General features: G+C 37.2%; 1 protein-coding gene across 28 annotated transcripts in view; it reads left to right on the top strand.

The window, feature by feature from the left end:
* NRCAM (neuronal cell adhesion molecule) overlaps positions 1-20,559 on the top strand; it is a 171,915-nt gene that overhangs the window by 81,203 nt on the left and 70,153 nt on the right. For 19 of the 28 annotated variants that reach the window (XM_075429490.1, XM_075429485.1, XM_075429487.1 and 16 more), the window contains 4 exons: positions 12,105-12,293; positions 14,638-14,655; positions 16,668-16,773; positions 19,633-19,829. In XM_075429490.1, the coding sequence (XP_075285605.1) occupies positions 12,203-12,293; positions 14,638-14,655; positions 16,668-16,773; positions 19,633-19,829 (412 nt within the window). In that variant the 5' untranslated portion in view covers positions 12,105-12,202. Of the gene's footprint in view, positions 1-12,104; positions 12,294-14,637; positions 14,656-16,667; positions 16,774-19,632; positions 19,830-20,559 lie in introns of those variants that run through there. The other 9 variants (XM_075429512.1, XM_075429506.1, XM_075429509.1 and 6 more) reach the window with 3 other exon arrangements.

Genomic DNA, 20,559 nt, shown 5'->3' with positions numbered 1-20,559 from the left:
GAAAGTTTTTTGTAGTTACTTTGGGATTTTGTAATGCATTTTCCTCTTGCAATGCTATTTTTTCCTTTACCTTGAAGATAATTCAGTATGTTGTATTAATTTTGTGGGAGGATATCATATGTGCATAGAATAGTATTCATATAATCAGAAAGCAGACTATTTTAAAGATTACATTGTATGGAAAAAAGGTTTTCCTCATCCATTGGTGAAAATGTGCAGAACTGCACTGAGCTTAATTTAAACAGCAAAAAAAATTACTATTTTTTCAGTGTGTGTTATTTGCATTTGAGATCTTGATTTAAAGGATAAATTAGTTGTAACAAGCCAAAGAAAACAGTAGTAAACATGGCAGTATGAAAGAAATTTCTTTTATCTCCTCGGTGGTAATGTGAATGTGAAATTCAAATGAATCTGCGAACAATGTAAATTTTTACATCAAAGTGTAATGTTTACTTACATAACAGATATGAAGTCCTGGGTAAGGTTTTTTGTTTCATTAATGAATAGTGTACACATACAAAAAAATTCAGGAGAAGCTATTTCCCAGTAAGGGAACAAAGTGGATTAACTTGTTGATGAATAAATGAGCTTTTTTTACCCTAAAGGTTTGAATTAATGATTTTTATAAAAAATCTCACTCAGGCTCTAGTTATTGGCTTTATGCTATTGCTGCTTGCTTAAACTGCACCTAAAATTATGTTATTTTAGTCGTGTTAAGTGCCTTCTGTGATTCTTTTAAATGGAAAATTGAAAATATTCTTAACATGTAAAATGTATTTCAAATGAAAGGGCAACAGCATGGGAATGTAGGTTAGCACATCTCATTTAGAAGGTTTCACTTTGATAATGGTGTTTTAAAACTCTATTAGAAGTGCAAGATTGATTGTGAGAATTAAGCTGCAGGGTTTTATTTTTGACACAGTAACATAAAAATACATTCAATTAAAAATCCATATTAATCCTTTAATATCATAATAGCAGAGAAATTTTCCACATTTACATAAATGTGAAGAGTGTAAAAATAAGCCCTTCATTTATATTTTTGAATTACTTTTTTATTTGGTCTTTGGTAATGCAGATAGCAGGAAATGGCTGGGGAGCAGAGATTTAACAGAATCAGCTGCAATACAGATTATAGAACAAATCTTAAGAGTTTTAATCAAGCGAAGTTCAGATGAAGCAGGTGGCAGATTTGGTTGAGTAACACCAGAAGAATGAGGGATTAATCCTAAAAATATGAACTTTAGTACGGTGTATCTGTTAGTTGAAGTTGTCCCACTACCATAGCATAACATTGGGTCTATCCATTTGTGTATTTAGACAGGTGAAGTTAACAGTCAATGGCAGTAAAACTGGCTATAATCACATAGTTTGTTTAAAATAAGAGGATAATATAGCAAGAAATGGTAGTTGTGGGTAACAGTAGACTCCAGGGGGAAGTACTAACAGGTAAAATGCTGTTTCATCCAAAACGTTATCTTTGCTTCCAGTGGTTTCATCCAAGGCACTTTTCTTGCTCTGAACTAAAACCGCTCACTTTTATGTCCAGCTGGCAATAGAATTGATTAAAGTGAAAGCTGTATAAGGAGGAGGATACCCATGATTTGTACTTAAGAGTGAGATGTCGGGGTGGTGACAGAGGTGCAGTGGTCTGTGCTGAAATCTCGTTGTGTACTTCAGATTTTATGGAGTTTGCCTTGCAATGGATTTGCAGTGGATCCTCAGCATGTCTGAAGCCTTCAGGCCTTAGTGCTTTTAAATATTCCCTAATTACTGCAACATTGTTTTTTCACCTTTGCCTTGTTTCTTCCTGTAAAATATCTGTAATGCTCTTGTAGCCCTAGTTTAAATGTGAAATCTGTGCTGAAATAATCCATCACTGTGAGTTCACTGTAGAGGGAGGCAGAGCTGTAGCAAATATTCGTGTGCAAACCACTAAGCTGTTACAGGGTCTGTTTTTTCCCCCGTCATCTTCCAGATTGTGGCTTTCAACACTGCTGGAAAATTAATTTTCTGTTTTTGTGTTAATATTATGTTGAATATTTTCAATTTCCCTACATCTGACTTTATGCATATAAAATTTTAACATGTAATTCCAACCTTAATGCCTTTAAATATGGGCACAGTTTCTTTCCTTCTCAGAATTAATTAGAATTACACCAGCAAACATGGTAAATTTTTCCTTCTAAATAGATGTTATACATAGGTGGCCAGTCCCCAACCCCCATCTCCAAAAAAATCTACCCAAGGCAGCTAGCTGGAGTTTGTACAGTTTGTTCCCTCAGCACTGTTTACCCTCCTTTGTTCGTGTACTTGTTAGGGTTTTATATCTGACAGAATGCCTTAGTCCTCGGTTTCTGGCACTGTCCCTCTTCTGAGTGACCTCCTCCCTAGCATAACTATTCTGGCATTTCATGCTAATATTAGTGGTTTCTGCTCTACTTCCCAAAGGGAGGAGTTTCACTGTCTTTGAATCAGATTCTGCTCTTCTGCACAGTATGCTTTGCACAGTATGCTTTTCACAAGAATATCTCCAGGATTGCAGGAATGCTTCTGGACAGATAGTGCTTTTGGGGTTGGCTGTAGGGATGTAAAAAAGTAATTAATCAGAACAATACAGAACGCATTACCTTCTCCTAAGCAAGCTCTCTGAAGCCCCTGCTTTGAATTCTGGTGGGTTTAAAACAACAAAAAGAAAAAAAAAAGGAAAAAAATATCCCTTTCATCCTGTCTCCTGGGTAAAGAAATTAACATTTCAGGGAGCATTTCAGGTGAGCATCCCTTTTGCAAATTTACAAGGAAGTAACTGTAGTTATTGAACTGGGAGTCTTCACTCAGGATGATTGTGCATTTTACTTCTGCCCACTCTGCGGTTTTCCTTCTGGTTCTGTTTGCACAGTATGGTATGGCTGTAATAGCAGTCTGACAATTATAGGTATTTTCTCATAAGCACTTTTTTGCTCTATTGCAAAACCTTTCAGGTGGAAAGAGACGGGCTACTTGAAAACCTTTGTCATGTTGAAATTCAGTCTGAATTAGATCATCTGAAAGTGGACTTAATGAGCGACTAGAACATTTGCATGCTTCTAAAAATGTCAAAGCATAACCTGAAGAGTTATCCTAATGATACCATCATGTGGGTATCTGTTTTTAACATCCAGGTGCTGTAAAAATGTGTTTTCTTAATGCAGTTTCTCTCACACTGAATGATCTCTAAGTGACTGAGAAATTCAATAACCGAGCTGAATTCTTTACTCTCCTTGATCACCATGTTTAGTGATGTGCTTCAAGCCAAACTATATCTCTCTAAACCTGTGCTAGTTTTGTTTTTTCTCCCTCCTGCGTAAACCCAGAGTCTTCAGCAGATTTGCAAAGTTGCACTGAGTTCAATCACTTCAACCAAGGCTTTGAAAGACAGGAAAGTACGCGTACATGCACAACAGGTGAACCATGTTTGCTCGGCCCGTAATGACTCTAAAGGACTACTGAAGTAAATGGCACTAAACAATTAATTTTATGCTCCATTCCATCTTCTGTTGTAAGTGAGGAGGTAAAAATGGTGAAAAAGACTAGATCCAATCAAGAATTTAGGACACCAGAAAGAACCCAAGCAAGACTGGGAAGGCTGAGTTTAAATGTGCAATCCAAAAATGCTGTTCAGCTCCCGATTTGACTCTGGAGGCACCTAAACTGGCCAGGCTTACTCGGCTTACCTCCCTGTTTGAGGGTGATCCACAGCTTCGCTCTGCCATGTATGTAATCGCCCCAGCCAAAGCAGCTTATAATGTAATCTGAGCAGGATCTAGAAAGTAAGTGCTCCTCTGTTTAAATCCTCAGAAGGGCCAAATCCAGTAACAGGTCCTCAGGGAATATGTAAGATGACTGCGAAAAGACAGATCAGCCCTTCTCCAGTCTTAAAAATCAACTCCAAGTGGCTGCTCTCAAGAGAAGATTCAAGTCTCTGGCTCGTAACTGAGTTTACAGGCTTACCTGCAGCTGTTAATTAGACATCTGAACTCAGTGCTTAGTTATTTTTTTTGCCTTGCATTTTTCGGTGCTCTTAGCATGTGGCACATGTACTTCTAGAGCAGGCAGCTGAAATAAGACTTTGCTGAGTGGAATTTTTAAGACCTATATCCTTGCTTTTTTAGCTGTATTCCAGTGCTTATAGTGATTTACCAATGAGCAGCAGTTAGCAGCTACAAAATTTTATAGTGTTCAGGGAAGAACAACACTAAAGACTTCCAAAAGAAAAAGGGAAAAATATTTAGAGAGAAAAAAAAAATAAAAAAATGTGGATAGTTAGGGCCTGGCGGTCGGAAGATGTCGTGCTGTACGGAAAGGTAGGCCCCCCCCTCCTCTCCTGATAACCAGTAGCGTTTAGCCCATAGGTGTAAGCAGACGGAAGTGACGCTGTAAACCTAAGCTATATAATACTGTGCTACCCATCAATAAACGCCATTTGCTGTCCACCACATTGGTGTCTGCAAGGCAACAAAAAAAAAACCCACAAAAAGCCAGAAACAAGTAAACAAGACACGATCTAAATTGCCTATGCCTTATCAATGCAAAAAAGATCAAAGCTAACCTGGAACCCAGGGGTCTCCTTCTGTCTCCCATTCCATAGGCGAGTGGCTGCTGGAGGGAGGATGTCTTGCAGAATACCCAAACAGACGTATCTTCATTTATACCCCCACCTGCTCTAATAAAACACTCTTAAAGGATTGATCTGGTATTGACTGTGCTCAGGCAGGCCCTGAGCATTCATGCCCGAGTAGGACCCAGCTCAGTCCTGGATGGACCAGAGGAGCCAACCTTGTGCAAGACTGCATCAGCTGGGTGGGTGTCCGGTGATCTGGTACACATGCAGTTCCATAGCCATGTGAAATGGGTGGATAATGAAGCTGTTTTACTGCTAGTTCCATAGTTGATACCGGAGTTACTCTAGAAGCAATTGGATCTCACTGTGCTGGGGCTGTGCAGATGCACAGTCAGGACTGATATTTGTGTGAAAGAGCTTCTTATTCTCGTGGCAGATGTGTTTGCCATTGCCATGGAGGAGACAAGCAGACAAATATTTGGTTTATTTTTATAGGACCAAGTCTTAAGAACAGAAACAAGATTAGCACTGTTTTGTGAGCTACTTCACAATCATCTTCTCTTGCTGTTGATTTACTATTGCAAATAATGTGATGAATAGGAGGAAAAAGTATGTAGCATCGTGTTAGGATGGAGATCTTTTTTAGTCATAGTAACCGTTAATAGATATTCAATAACATGTGTTGAAGATAAATATTTTTAGTCAGCAGGTCTAGGTGCAGTGGGTCTATCTGTGAGTTCTAGAGAAGCCGCGGGGGGAGATTTCTGGTTCACAGATTTTCATTTTTAATACGATCCTTAAGACTGGAAGAAAGCTGGTGTGCTGCCCAGATTCAAAGTAGACAAGCAGATTGAGCAGGGTAAATATAGCCTGATATAAATCACAGTGAACATATGGAAAAAGCTGATTGAGGATTCAGCTGATTGGGAATTAAAGGCCATGAGTAAAATTAATTCTACTCAACATATTTTTATGGAAAGTAGGGCTTGTAAAACAAATGATTGACTAAAACTTGATTTTATTCTTTTAATATTTGATAAAATTACAAGTTTGATAAGATGATGCTGTCAGTGTAATAGACTTTGAAAAGCATTTGACTTACTGCCATGTGAAACCGATTAATAGAAACAAAGATTGAACTATATAATGAAACAGACCAGACCTGAATGAATAACAGACCAGCTAGCAGGTCTTAATATAGGATTATCAATAAAGGAGCTTGAAGGACCCATAGTGTTCTCATGAGGAGCAATGTAAAGGCCAATGATACTTAACATTTTCTTTGCTGACTTTATCAGCTGTAATTTTGCACTTTGAAATTTAAAGGTGCTCTGAAGATTGGTAGGACAACAATAACCCTGAAGACAAGGCAATCATTAAGAGAGATTGAGATAACTGAGTGATCCAAATTTTTATTTTTTAATATGGAAAGATGCAAATAATCCATCTAGGAAGAAGGAAGCTAGCAGGCCATGCGTGGAAAATAGAGGATGAGAGTAGAGAGACTGGAAATTTTGTCTGCGTGGTGGGAGTGGAGGAAACCAGTGTGAGTGCTGAAGTATGGCGTCAGAGCCAAAAGAGTAATGCTGTGTGTAGGGGGAGGCCATGAGCGTGACCAGGCTGATGATTTTACGCTCTGTATAGAACGGCTAAGAACGTTTAGAGCGTGGCACACAGCTTTGCCGTCTGCCCTCATCAAAAAACCTTGAAAGTGGCTAAAGTACATAACCATCTAACACTAATAAATACCTGCAGCATCTGAATTAGTGCTGAGGAGTTCTCTGTTTAATTAGTTCTGTCTGTGTAGTTTGTTCTTGATTGAGTCATCTTTACATCGATGTCCCCATAGCACATATGATGTCGCCAAAAACAAAGCAGTGGGTTTCGTAAACAGGAGGTCAGAGAAGATGATTTAGTATTCCCTGATGACTTTAAATGATACATCTATAGTGGACTGTGACAAATGAATGGTTTGGTGGAAAGCAAGGTGTTGTTTTCCAAAGTTCTAGAGGATTAGAAATGCTTCTAATTTGGTATATTTAGGAAAGCTTTAAAAATAATTTCTTTTTACATACCACTGTTATCAGCTACACCAGAGCTATGTGTCATGTGGTAAGTAGATTAAGACCACCTACCTGTAAAAAGAGCATACCTTAGACAATTTACATCTAGGTAAATGACTGTTTAGGTAATTTTAATTACCTGGACAATAGGTAAGAGATGGATGAGGAAGGCAAACCAGCAGGGGCTGAGTTGACTACATGATTATTCAAGAGCAGAATTTCGAATAGGACTCAGGTCTGTTGACGTGCACATGAGTGTTTAGTCTATGAAGTCATACTACCTCCATAAAAATTACTAGATTAAAGGCAATATCTAAATAGCATTATTGTTTCTATTAGTACCCTGTCCATGCCACTTAGCTATGATAACACTAAATGCATTGTTACTTGTTTCTGTTTGAAAGATTTTAAATGAAATAATTGTTTCTAATCAGTTTTTAATGTTACCTATTACTGTAAATGCTAGATAAGCTAAAGAAGTGTGAAAATTGAAACTAGTTGTTCACAAATATTTTAAATCATGTTATTGATACTTGCATAGTTAGCATAGTTGCATAAAATACATAAGCCCTATAAAGATTTGTCATTAAGTCATAAAGGCATTGCCGTTATCTTCAAAAACAAGCATTTTGTGCTTTTTATCTGTTAGAAATATAAAATGAAATGTGTGTATTTATCAACACTCTGTTTTTATATCCAAGTCATTAAATCCATTTACCTAATTTGAAATGGCTTTTAATGTTTCTATGGAGCTTTAAATAAGGTTGCTTTGAAACAGATTTCCTGGAAAACTGTTTACCTTTCCTATATTCTAATTACATCTATCTTTTACCGTGAGAAAAAATACAGGTATTAGGTAAATGAAGCAGAGGAAGTTTTTTGTTCAGTAGTAATTTTCCTCTCATTTGCAATGTTTAAGTTGTTCCCTATTCATTTAATCATGACTATATAGAAGAGAATGCTTTTTTTCCTATGTGCATGAAATATTCCGGTTGTTCTTACTTGCAGTTTTATAACCCTTTCACATTTCTAACATTGACCTTAATTTCAGTTAACATTCATAGAGACTTTTTAGTCTTAAAATGTTGTAACTGAGTAGAAATGCATGATCAGTTCATGCATAAAAACTCTGGGGAGCAGTATTACGTTTAGAAAATACGTTATTTAAATTTACATTAGGCTGAATTTCGGTAAATACACTGCTTTGCACCTCTTGCACCTTATTAAAGAAATATTGTAGCTGCACTTAAAAGGAAATTCAAGATGCCATGTGCTTGTGTGAAAGATAGCTAGAGGAAAAGCGTGTTCCCTCTGTAAACTGGAGCCTTAAATTGATTAAACTTTGAAATGTCCGTGAAGTGTGTGTCTGTATTAATATCCCAGTTAGGAATTAGTAGTACTCAGTACTAGTATAGTATAGTAAAATATGCCATGCTGTGTGCGTTTCACAATCATGTATACTGTTTATTTGTCAACACTTTTCCTTGGCAGAATTTGGAGTGAGCCAACCAGAATACTCCCAGATGATGCCTGGACATGGTTCAGGGAATAGCCCAGTGCATAGGTAGTATGGAGAACTTCCTTCAGAGGGAAAGGATGTAAGCCACAATGAGGTGGTTTCTTCTCACAAGTAGCAAGCTACAGGACAAGAGGCAACAGCCTCAAGTTGTGCTACATTTAAATTGGGTACTAGAAATATTTCTTCACCGAAAGGGTTGTTAAGCACTGCAACAGGCTGCCCAGGGCAGTGGTCAAGTCACCATCCCTAGAGGTATTTAAAAAATGTGTAGATGGCGCTTAGGGACGTGGTTTAGTGGTGGACTTGGTAGTGTTACGTTTACAGTTGTACTCAATGATCTTAAAGGTCTTTTCCAACGTAAATGATTCTGTTATTCTATGGTTCATTTGGTCTTAAGCTCTTAAAAATCAAGGGGAAGGTCCCTGTCCCATTTGGTTTAAAGTATGAAAAGGAGTCTTGGATTCTGCCTCCCAACAAATCCCTTCTATATGGATGCTGTTTTCCTAGCTCCTTCAGTGTTTTCAAAGTATCTGTTTTTGTTGTTTATGGCCAAAAGTGTCCAGACATGTGAGTCACAGCGAGGAGATCACTGGCACCAAACTGTGTTTTGTGCTGCTGCCAGATATTCTGCCTCAGGCTCACTGATGCTTTCATTCTTCCAGTCCTGTCTTTCTGTAGCTCATCTGTAAAAAGAAACAATATATTTTTTAAAAAAAGAAGTGAAAAAAAAGGTGGATGTGTCTCACTTGATCCTTGTTCTTTTCTCATGCATATATTCTGTCCCTTTGAAATCTGGTACTGTACTTTGGCGTAAATATTATTATACTTTGCTTATGCATTCGTATTTACTTTGACTCCTGTTTGCTATTCCGTAGCTTCAACCTTTAGTCCATGTTTTTACTCAGAATAGGCATCTCAGCAAGAAGTACACAAGGTGTAACAAGTGATAGTTTGTTACGTACGTAAGAGGTATGTAGGTATAGAGAATCTTGTTTTGTACAAATCAGTGAACAGACTCTTGAATGAGCTGTCAAAATATATGCATTTTTTTACAAAAAGGGTAGGACAAAATGTCTGAGCTACAAGAGATCTTAAATAAATTATCTGGAGGAAAAGGCAATCTGCTGTATAAATATTTCAAGTTTTGAAATTGAAGCCTTTGCATTGATCCACACTTAGAGGCCTGGCCTTATTTTGTAGCAGCTAATATTATGTCAAAGCAATGTTTAGTTCTACACAGCAGCTAGTGTATTCATACTAAATTATGTCAGATTTAATCTTGAATATATTCAACAAGAGCACCCAGTTGTGCTGACAAACCTAAAATCATTTGCAGTTAAATATGTTGTGTTACAGATCGCTTGGGTACATTGCCTCTCTGAGGAATGACAAAGTCAGTGTGCAAGCTCAGCTTTATAATTCTCGCTGCCTGTTGAATTCCCGTATTATATCCAAACAACCCAGCCGTAGACCCGATAGGTATCCTACTGGAACGTTGCGGTAGCAGAGGTAGACAATGGGAGGCATTTTCTGAAGGGTATTACTTTCACAATCATTTTAATTGCACATGCCTGATTCACCACTGCTTGCATATTCATTTGTACTTGTTCAAAGGGAATGCAATTTAATTTTAAAATACTCTCAAATCACTGCAATACTCATTTTACATGTTGAAAGAACAAGGCAATGAAGTGGATAATCAGGTTTTCAGTTCTGTAAGGAGAACTGAAATTTTGCTTTGAGAAGAAACAGTAAAAGTCAAGGTTCACTTGTAGAATACTTCAAAGAGGGTCCTGTAAACCCTGGGTCAGACACATTGTACAGAGACGGCACCCTGTTAATTGCAGTGATGCTGTAATAGGAGATGACATAGAGATCAGGAGAACAGTGTGTGAGAACTTAGTTTAGCTGGAGAAAAGCAGACAGCTGTAGTCAATGGGACAAAATCAGGTCTTCTGGAGAGCACTTCATGGCAGGAACCAGGCTGGAGTGTGCTCTAAGGCACTCTCGAGAAAGGCCTTTCTCCTCCTTACTCACTGCAGAGGGAGCATAGGAAACTATATGTGCCGAAAGTGGGATGGAAAACACACTTCTCCCCTTCCCCAGCTAACTCCCCAGCACTTTCAGGTGCTCATTTACAATGTAGGAAAGGTCAGTTTATTTTTCTAGGAAAGTCTGAGTACTTGCCCTGCGTTCCTGCTGTATGCCTTAACCCCTTTCTGGTGTGGTTTTGGATTTAGGCTAGCCACCTTGTCTGCTTCTGCAGTTCCAGTTTGTATAAATAATCATGCAAAGGCTAGAACTCAGGTGTTCCCTCTTCTGATGAGTTTTGTAGTTTATGGTGTACAGTACTGTAGATAGCTTTGAATAAGCAATTTGCCGTCTCATGTGGTGCCCCAGTCAGCAGTTCCCAAGAGCTCCAAAGAGCAGTACGGCTCTAGGAGTTTTAACTTGCTGGGATATTTTGATTTGGAAACAAACATTTGTGTTGTAGATAGTGACAGTAAGAATCAGGGAGTTTGATGTGCTAGGTTAGGAGGACAGGTTGACCTCTATACCTCAGTGCTGGTTTCCAGTTCCAGTCTCTGCTCAGAAGACTAGACAAAGGGAAAAGCCATTTACAGTAGTGATTAAGAGACATCATTTCCTCTGTAACCTGAGGATTGAGGGAAATTCTTAGCATAGGCTGTTTGAGTAACTTCAAAAAGTGCAAATATCTCTTTATTTAACATTTGTAAGGCAGCTGCTTCTTTGCAACTTTAATTCCTTGTGGACTTAAAAGCGTTGTGTTTCACATCTGTAGTCATAGCTGAGGAAGTGCACTCTTCAAGGTAAATTAGTGCTGATCACTGTGAACTTTCTTATCAGTCTGGCATCTGGGAAGTACTTTCTCAGCTGATGACCATTTACCAAGAACGCACCATGTGGATTTCTAAGACTGTATTGTTATAGCTCTTTGTAGGTCACTGGTGATGATGATGGGGCTTGCAGGCAGCTAGTTTTTGCTCCTTCAGCATTCTCTGAGTTAGAGCTTGGTCCTGAGTGCAGTAAAAATAAGGAGGGACCCAGAATCATTCTGCAGTAGTTAATACTATCTCTCATGCTTGGTTGAGGGGTGGAAACCCAGCACATTTTAAAGAATAGATTTCCCTTAGGTTTCATTTCTGCCACCTCTTCACACAGAAAGGAGAAGAGAGTTTGATAGTGTGCTGCCAGTTAAGTAGATTTTGGGTGTTCAGGCTAGAAATGACAAAGTCTTGGCGCATGTTATGTGTTTTGAGTAGAATCCGAAATCCAGGAGTAGGAGCCTAGGTTCCTATACAGTACATAAGCTAGCACTTCAGCATGGCAATCCATGAAATCTTCTGTATTTAGTATACATACAGCTGTCTATCAGAAAGAGTTCCGAAGCAGGGAGAAGCTAAGATACCTAACTCAAAGCTGCAGGAAGATCCATCCCACAATTTACTTAGCAAATTTGTGGCCGGACATGTTTTCATTGGGGTAGATGCCTAAAATAACTCTTTCCAAGAATTGTGCAGGGTATTTGAAAGGAGAGACTAGATAGGCATTCAGAGCTTTAATCTCCTAAATCTACTTCAGAGAGCTATTATCTTTAGTATATGCTGGTTTTTAACTAGCTGGACTGATGCTTTATGCTTCTTAGGAGAGGCATTTGTATTTCTATTCAACAAGGTTATAGGAGTTGTTCACCAGCTTCCTTAGGAAAGTGTGATGATCTAGGTGTCCTGAGAACTTCCGAATCTCTGCCTGGAATTCATTAGAGGACTAGTTGGTAGGTGTAACTGTTATTCCTGGATATAATATGTAGACTGCTGGTATTTCACAATATTATTAAAATGTGATCATTCAGCTCTACATGCTACCTACGTATTGTTATTCTCTTATTTTTATTTACCAGGTTTTTTGTCTATATTTGCGTAACTATTCCAAGCTACCTAGTCTGATGAAGTTGAGCTTCATTCTTCAAGTGTGATTTACTCTATACAGCCTAAAAACATGATGAAAAAAAGGAGCATACCTGCAAGCAAAGCTTCCTTGGTCCTCTTTCTGTGCCAAATGATTTCTGCATTGGACGTACCTCTTGACTGTAAGTATTAACCTGCTACATAGGTGCAGAATAATGGAAGACAGCTAAATAATTTCTGTATGGGAAGATGTAGATAACTCCAGCATGGAGCTAAACATGGAGTGTGTTTACTCACTGAAGTCAGGACCCTGTAATTATAAATATTTACATTAATTTACTGAAGATTTTCAAAAACTGCATAGAAAATTACTTACATGGTTCACTTGAAATGGGTTAACATAGGATTCTCATGAATACTCGGAGTTCAGTGTGCCTTTATTGAACACATTATCTGATGAAAATGGAGAAGGGCAGAGAAGCCCAGTTAAATGCTAAGTATTTGTGAAATTAAGATCATATTGACAATTTGCTGAAAACCCAAGGACAATTCCTAGTTGCTGTGAAAAATCACCCTTATCTTCATATAAGAGGTTTCCAGGAGCTGATATGAGATCTGGTAAAACATTCATATACCTAAAATTCAGGTCCTGGAAGCATCTTATTTTTCGATCCAGAAGAGTAAGTTAGGCTCTTAGATTTCCTAAGCAGTGCCTTAAAACAGTTAAATACCTAACTTTAAGTTAAAAGCATGTGTGCTGAGCAGGGAACTCCAACATTAACCAGTGAGGAAATATCTAGAAGAGGGGAAATCCCAAGATCTGAAATTCTTGTCTTACAGAAGACTGTTTTAGTGGGGAACCTTGAATGCTGAAAAGGAAGCAATGGTAGCTGCTGGGTTTTATAGCTCTAATAGCTAATTTTATGAATTTATTTATGCTTCAGGTTGTTATTTTCTTCTTAAGATAAGCATGCTCACATTTTCAGAGCTCAGTGAACCATGTTGCACCTCACAGTGACTATTCATTTGTTAAACTAATTGTCAGAGATGAGAACATTAGGGCTGGTGTTAGATTGGTGGATTAATACATCAGTAAATTTGTCTATGATTCTAATCTGCATGAATTTCTTTACCCCCATGTTTCTGATACCTTCCTACCTTCCATAAATGTATGTTTTCCTTTAATAATCATTGACATAAATTGCAACTGCTTTGGTGATTTTTTCCCCATGCATATTTAGAAGCCTCTCAAACCAATGACCTGTATTTCTGTAACAAGATCGATACATCTGAATCACATCAGACTTGTGATGTGAATGCCTTTAGAGCAATAAACTGTGTCTTAGAGAACTTTAAATGTTTGGTGAATTAATGTCTTATTCGCTAAACTTAATTTTTCTCTCTAATTATTTTTGCAAGCTAGAAATAGTGTTTTAAACCCATCTTGTAGTTTAGAAACTAATGTGAATTGTGCACCACTCTAATATCTTTTGTATAGAGCAGCACTTTAGGTTAACCAGAAATGCATCAAAAGACAAAAATGAGTAGCGCTTTTAGATGTATCACGTTAACTCTCAAATAACACATTCCCTACTATGTAATATTTAATAACTTTGTTAGGTCTGATAAAGTCACGTACTTGAATTTTTAGCCAAAAATCATATTAATGAAAATTACATCTATAATGATGTTGTTGCTTTCATGAACAATGGTTAGAATGGGCTCTGGGAGAGCACCACAAGGGAAGGAGTTACATTTTCTGTGGGTCTTCCCTACATATCCACCACAGAAACCTGGTGGTGAGAACATACTTGATTAGTTGAACCTTTAAGTTTTATCCAGGTTAGCAGGTCCTACGCTCGTCAGTGTCTCCAAGTAGGAGAGGGATGACTGACACCATAGCTGACCGAAAGCAGTTTGACGTGCTCCAAAACATTATTAATGAGGAGAAATGTATGCAAAATATTTGAAGTAAGCAATAAAGATGTGACAACTAAGATGATTTTTTGTAGTTTAGTTATTTTTCAAACAAAAAGGGATTGCATGTCTGTTGAGTAGAATTAGGTGCAGTTTTTGTAAGAGTAATTTTAGCCTGAAGCATTCTCTTTGTTCTTCCATATGATCATATGGGTGGATTGATTTTGACTGCAGCATGAGAGCAATGCACTCCATTAATTCTGATTTTCTGTCTCCTCAGTATCAGTGCTTGTCTCCTTGTAAGGCCAAAATCACATACAATGGTTGCCCTTAAAAAGTCAACACTTCAGAAAAGTTTCTCATACCATGAACTTTGAGATAAATGTAGCAATACCTGACACAATGCAAATTGTAACTGGAATTTCAGGCATCGCTGTGTAGGTTACAGTGCTAAATGTTTTAAATGTTTTCTTTTTAATGGTAACCAGTGTATTTGTCAGAGATACTTATCTTCCCTCTCAAAAATGCTAATTTTCTTTTAACTAACAAAAATTTCTCTTTAATCTTCATTTGTCCATTCAACTGCTGATTCTGATGGGGGAATAAAAGCAAAACTTCTAGAAGAATGTAAGTTCCTGTCCATGAAAACTAGGCTGTGTGCTGCTGAAAATTAATACAGATTGTGTTGCAAATTGAATTTTCAGTCCAAAAATGTGTGATTCTGACATTTTGTTAATAATTTTGTTTGCTATAGCTAGATGTTTTGTGCATGCAGTGTTTGGAAAATACTACTGTACATAAATCAGTGTTCTGATGTTTTGAACAAATTAATTGTGTGCTTTTTGATTGTGTGCTACCTGAACATTAAAATCCTTACTCGATATCAGCATGAGCAAAGTTTTACTACTACTTTCAGGAGTAAATGTATTTGCTAAAAAATAAATTTATTGGAATATATGTAGTTACATACTATTTTACATGCCCAAGTTGAGGATACTTTTATATAATTAAAAAACAGTGGATACAGTTATTAAAGTAGACCTAATCTTTTATGGGATCTCCTAACTCAGCTCTAGTGTCATGGTTATTTTAATAGGCGTGAAGTGCAGTGCATAGCACAGGAGTGGAAACTTCAGGCCTTTGATGTGCATCAGACAGAATATCCTGTATGTTGGGCAGTGTTCATGTCATGTCCCTTTTCAGAGCGTGCTTGCTTTTCCGAAGTCAGCATCTGATGTGTGCTGACCCCAAGAGCTGCCTCTGAGATGGAAAAGGACTGTCTTCAAAGAGCCTCTCTAAAGAAGTACACAAAAAGTCATCATCATGTAAAAAAGTCGCCTTCCTCTTTGAAACACTCTCCTCTCTGCAGTGAGGAAGAGGAGCAAAACCCAGCCCTGCACGGCCTGTTCTGTTCTGCTTAGCTGCTATATCTTCATTGTCATTCCATGATCTCATTTTTTTCCCTGGCTATTCCTTGTCGGTAGGGCTTTACGGATGGCTACCTATTTCTGTACAGCAAAGTACTTAATGTACGGAAAACTTAAAAGAAAAATATCAGTTTTACAATTTTAATTGGCTGGAGTGAGGCATGAGAACACAGCTAACTCTAATGATTGAAATATTTTTCTAAAGTGGCTAGAAATGACCCCAAAGTAGTAGCAAAGTGTATTGCTGGACAGACAATTTATAACATTTAGACGAGGATGTTCACAGGCATGTTATTAAACTAGTTCCTTTAGATGACACTAAACTATGAATAGATGATTAATGTTAAGGAAGACACCTTACTGTCTTTATATCATAAAACAGAATTTTTGAATTTCAAAAATGAGCATGGATAATGGTAACATTATAAATTACTTTAAATATATAGGCACCAACTACTTTGTCAGGTAAATAAATTCTGTTTTGTGCTACTCATTCTAGAGTACTTGATAAATCCTAAATGTTAAATGCTTGTTTGTCCTGGGGCAATTGACAAGAATGACTATATTTTTGTTTGTTTTTTTAAGGAGAATCAGTGCTAGACTTTTCATGCATGTTTACTCTATTTAGAAAACGGTTACTATTTTTGTCATTTTTTACAGTCTTTTACTTCTAACACATTTTTTACTCCTGTAAAGTAGCTCCTAAAAGCATGCTTTGTAGATTAATTCAGTGTGTTGAGCACAGTAAATAGATTAAAAGTTCACACCCATAGAGAGTTTGGAAATACATAGAATGTTCAGAAATACAAAGCAATGTGGTTTTTTTCCTTCTGTGTGGTGTAAACCATTTTGTGTGGGTATATGTCTCCCAACTATTCATTCAGGATATGTTGAACTTAGAATTCATGTGTCCTTTAGTTTTGTGAAAATCTGTTGAAATCTGATGTATGGAAATGATATCCATTAAAATTTGGGCCAAGATCTTCATCCATTGTAAATCCGCATAACTCAGTTGGAAGTTAGTATAGCTGCACTGATTTACAAGAGTAGAGGGGCTTCAGACTGCTAATAAAAAGGACACTTCAATCCCACTCTTCTGTCAATGATTGGGTTGCTAGTTGCAATTCTGCTTTCTCTGCTTAGAAAAATATCTTTCTGAAACTTTGAAAATATTGTTAAATTCCTCTCTGTTTTTTGTATTCCATAATGAAGTGTTGCAACCTCCTACGATAACTCGGCAATCTCCAAAAGATTACATTGTTGACCCTCGAGAGAATATTGTAATACAGTGTGAAGCAAAAGGAAAGCCACCTCCTAGGTTAGTAGCATTTTGTTCTGCTTTTGTGGGCCTAACTGCATGGGAAAACTAGGAGAAAATGATGTAACTTTTGTAAACTATCCAGTACTTGCACATGCGTGTGTTTGCACACACAAAAACATGCACGCGCTCCCACCTTTGTAATTTAAACAGCTACCAGGTAGTGGTATAAATTTGATTCTTCTCATCCTTGAGATTGAAGTTGTCAAGTAACTGTAGTATTTTTTTCTCCTCAGAGCTCTAACAACAAAATAATACTTGATTATTACGGGAGCAGATAGGTAAATGCTCATGGAGAGCACTAAGAGGCATGCCATACTATGAACTGGATCACATTCCAGATTTAGGCATAGTGCCTAAGAAGAATGGACTTTGAGTAAATTTAGAGTAACTCTAATAAATTCAAATTGAATGTTTTGTAAATCATTCTGTTTTATGAGGCTGATTTTGAAATACAGAAGCATTTTGTCGGAAGCTATGTAATGTGTATCAGTTTTAATGGTCAGTAGCCTTGATTTACCAAGTGTATTTAATAGCCCTAAGTTTTGATTTTGGCAGAAATGGTAACTCTGTGGTAACCGTGTGTATAGATCAGATTCCTGATCATCTTTGCTTTTAAAGCCCTGTTTCAGTATCTTGAAATATTTAAAAACTACTCTTTTCAAGATGCTGAGTACCTGCACTGGAAATAGCAGTAGCCGTAATTCATTGTGGCATTGCTAGTAACTGCTTCTTATTTCAAAGACTATAGAGATGTCCATCTTTCTGTTCTCAGTACTGTTATGCTACAACTTCAGCAAGGTCAGTCTATAGTTGCTCATTCAGACACACACAGAGCTCATTAAATGTACTTCTGAATAACAAGGGTTTTTTCTACGTTATTCCTTCTGGTTGCCTTGGGACTGTGATCCTTATCAAGCTGGGCAGCAGAATAGAGAAGATGGAGACTGTCTGTGATACTGTCACCCTTTCTAGTGTTCTGTTAGTGGTCGGAGTGCCGTAAAGCTTCTGTGTTTACCAGCATTTTAATTTAGCAGCCACAATGCCATTCTCAAGGGTGTGGCTTTTGACCTGGAGGATCAGATGATTATTGTGCGCTTTGGGAGAACTGTACTGCTTCTGCGAATGTTTCTCTTGAAGGCCTTTTTTGGGTTGGATTTACCTGAGAGACTAAGAGCACTGTCCGTGAGACTGACATGTCTGAGTCACATGCCGGGGCTCTCATCTTTGCCATCAAACCTGTCTCACTTTGTTCCTCTGCTGCAGAGGAAGTGACAGGATTTAAGTGCAGAATTTTCCAATGAGTTTTATAAGCTTGTGCTTTGTGTTTCTTATTTTTAAATATATGACATCCAAATTATTTATTTCAGTAATTAGTCTGGTCCATCAGTCTTGATGACCTGCAAATGCATATTGGAACTTGTGCTGCTTCAAAGCTCTGAAGTTGAAGATGAAATTTCTCATCCCAGGGTGTGATTTTTTCGTTAAAACAGGGTAACTTCTTATTGGTGAGAACAGCTGGCATAAAGGTGTATGGACGTGCTGCTACGTATAGCTTGAGCAGCAAGGATTCTGACTTTCATGTATCTCAAATTCAGAGTTTTGTACCACATTTGTCTCCTCTCTTTTGAAGCTACATTACAGTTCCCTGTATCCTTCAGGGTTGTTGGTAGCAGAGCATTACAGGAACCCCACATTCTGCAGCCTCACCCGCAAGGTCGTAAGAAACAGGTTCACTATTGGTTCACTGTGCACACTCGTCCTCCCAAAAACACTGCAGTGTGGTGCAGCGCTGCTGGTCAGGTCCAGTTCTTCTGCACTCCCTCACCACAGAGTGCAAATAGCATGTGCAGTCGTGCCCTCCTGCTGCAGAAGGTCAGCACACAATTTGAGTCACTTTCTAATACTGCATGTGTTTATACTTTTAGGAAACATTCTAAACAGAAAGTATATGTAGTGTTTGCATTTATGAAGCTGAAATGTAACAAGTAAGAAAACTGCTGTTCACAAGGTTTGAACCTGTAAGTGCTCAGCACTTCACAGTCATTGGTCTAGCTCTCCAGAACTATACTTTTAGCCATTAACAAAGCAGAAGTAAGAGACTGGTGTTTACAGTAGTAGGTTGTAGACCATGAATCTCTGCTTTTTAACTTTTTCTTTTTATGAGTTCTAATAGTCTTCATTTTTAGCGACTACTTTTCAAAACATCACTTGCTTCGTGTAACACCAGTATAAATTTATCAGATTAATTATGGGCTATCAGACTGCCAAATTTAATTTAAAGAATCATGGTTGCTTGCGTTAGAGTAGTGAAAAGAAATCAAACTCACGATATGGTCTTTAATTCACTTGCATAAATTTAAAATGGCTAAACCAATTAAAAGAAATGGTCTCCTGCTGGGACCTGAGATGACACATTTCAGCCCAGAGCAAGTTTTTAAAGTCAGGTTTATAAACCCCTTTAACAATTGGTTTTATAATGGAAATGCTAATGCAGCTTTAGCAATATCAGTTCTCGCAGATGTTACTGTGTCATCTGTAGTAGAAAGAAGATCAGTTCTTTTGCGTATACGATTAACTTCAGAATCTTTTAATGTAATTTTTTTTTATATATTGACTTTGAAATGGCTCCTGTTAATAAGTTCAGCCAAGCCTTTTATCTTAAAGTATTGCCATATTTCTTAGATTAAAAAGTACTCTATTACTTTATTAGTTAATTTAGTTTGGGAACAAGTGTTACTTGTCTGCTAAAGAAAAAATACCTGTGTTATTGGAAATTACTTTTTTCTTCTTTCTCTACACATGATCTACAAAAGGCAACTGAAGAAGAAACTTTTCTTTTTGTTTTTATTATTTTAGTTTCTCCTGGACACGCAATGGAACGCATTTTGATATAGATAAAGATGCACAGGTAACAATGAAACCAAATTCAGGGACTCTTGTCATAAATATTATGAATGGTGGGAAGGCAGAAGCATATGAAGGAATATACCAGTGTACAGCAAGAAACGAACGAGGAGCAGCCATTTCCAACAATATTGTTGTAAGACCTTCTAGTAAGTTACACTTAATCTTCGTAAAATGTGAAACACTTTGGTTTGCTTATTTTCTTGTGAACGTTTTGGTTTTTTTTTTTCCTGTCTTGAAAATTTAATCATCAAAGTGGTCATGTTAGGAGGTATTATATAGTTTCTTATATTCAGATTTAATAATATATTGCATGTTTTCTCCAATATTCCATAGAAAATTTAATAACCAAAATTATTTCTGGAGGTTTTTTAGCGCATCTGGATGACCTATCATGTTTAAAATTGGATTGTGTATGTGACACTACAATTAAAATACGATGTTTAAATTCTTAATGCACATCATTCATGAGGACATTTTTTATTCTATTTCTGATGCATGTATACCGTAGTTTTTATAATAGCTTTAATATAAAACACACTGGGACCAGAAAGAAGATAAAGCTAAAAAGTTTTTATTAATGATAGACTGTTTCTACGGCTTTTTATGTCATTTTTATCTCAGATCAGTTTTTCAAGCTTCTCAGCTTAAAATATGCTGTTCTCAGATGTTTTAAGAAAACTGCGTGTCTGTAATACTGTTTCAGGAAGGTCTACCTTTTTTCCTAATTTAGTGCATCACTTTTTTTTTTTTTTTTGCGTTATCATAGTTAAAAGTTTCCAAGCTACTGTTACAGAACCTTTAGTGAGTAGTCAAAATAATTTGAGTCAGTTGATTATACTTTCAGCAAATAGTTGCTGTAAAATATGTTTTGAACAA

This window comes from Opisthocomus hoazin, chromosome 8, assembly GCF_030867145.1.
Source record: "Opisthocomus hoazin isolate bOpiHoa1 chromosome 8, bOpiHoa1.hap1, whole genome shotgun sequence".
Classification (NCBI taxonomy): Eukaryota; Metazoa; Chordata; class Aves; order Opisthocomiformes; family Opisthocomidae; genus Opisthocomus; species Opisthocomus hoazin.
Note: the sequence above shows the minus strand (reverse complement) of the source record. Positions and strands in the feature narration are given on the sequence as shown.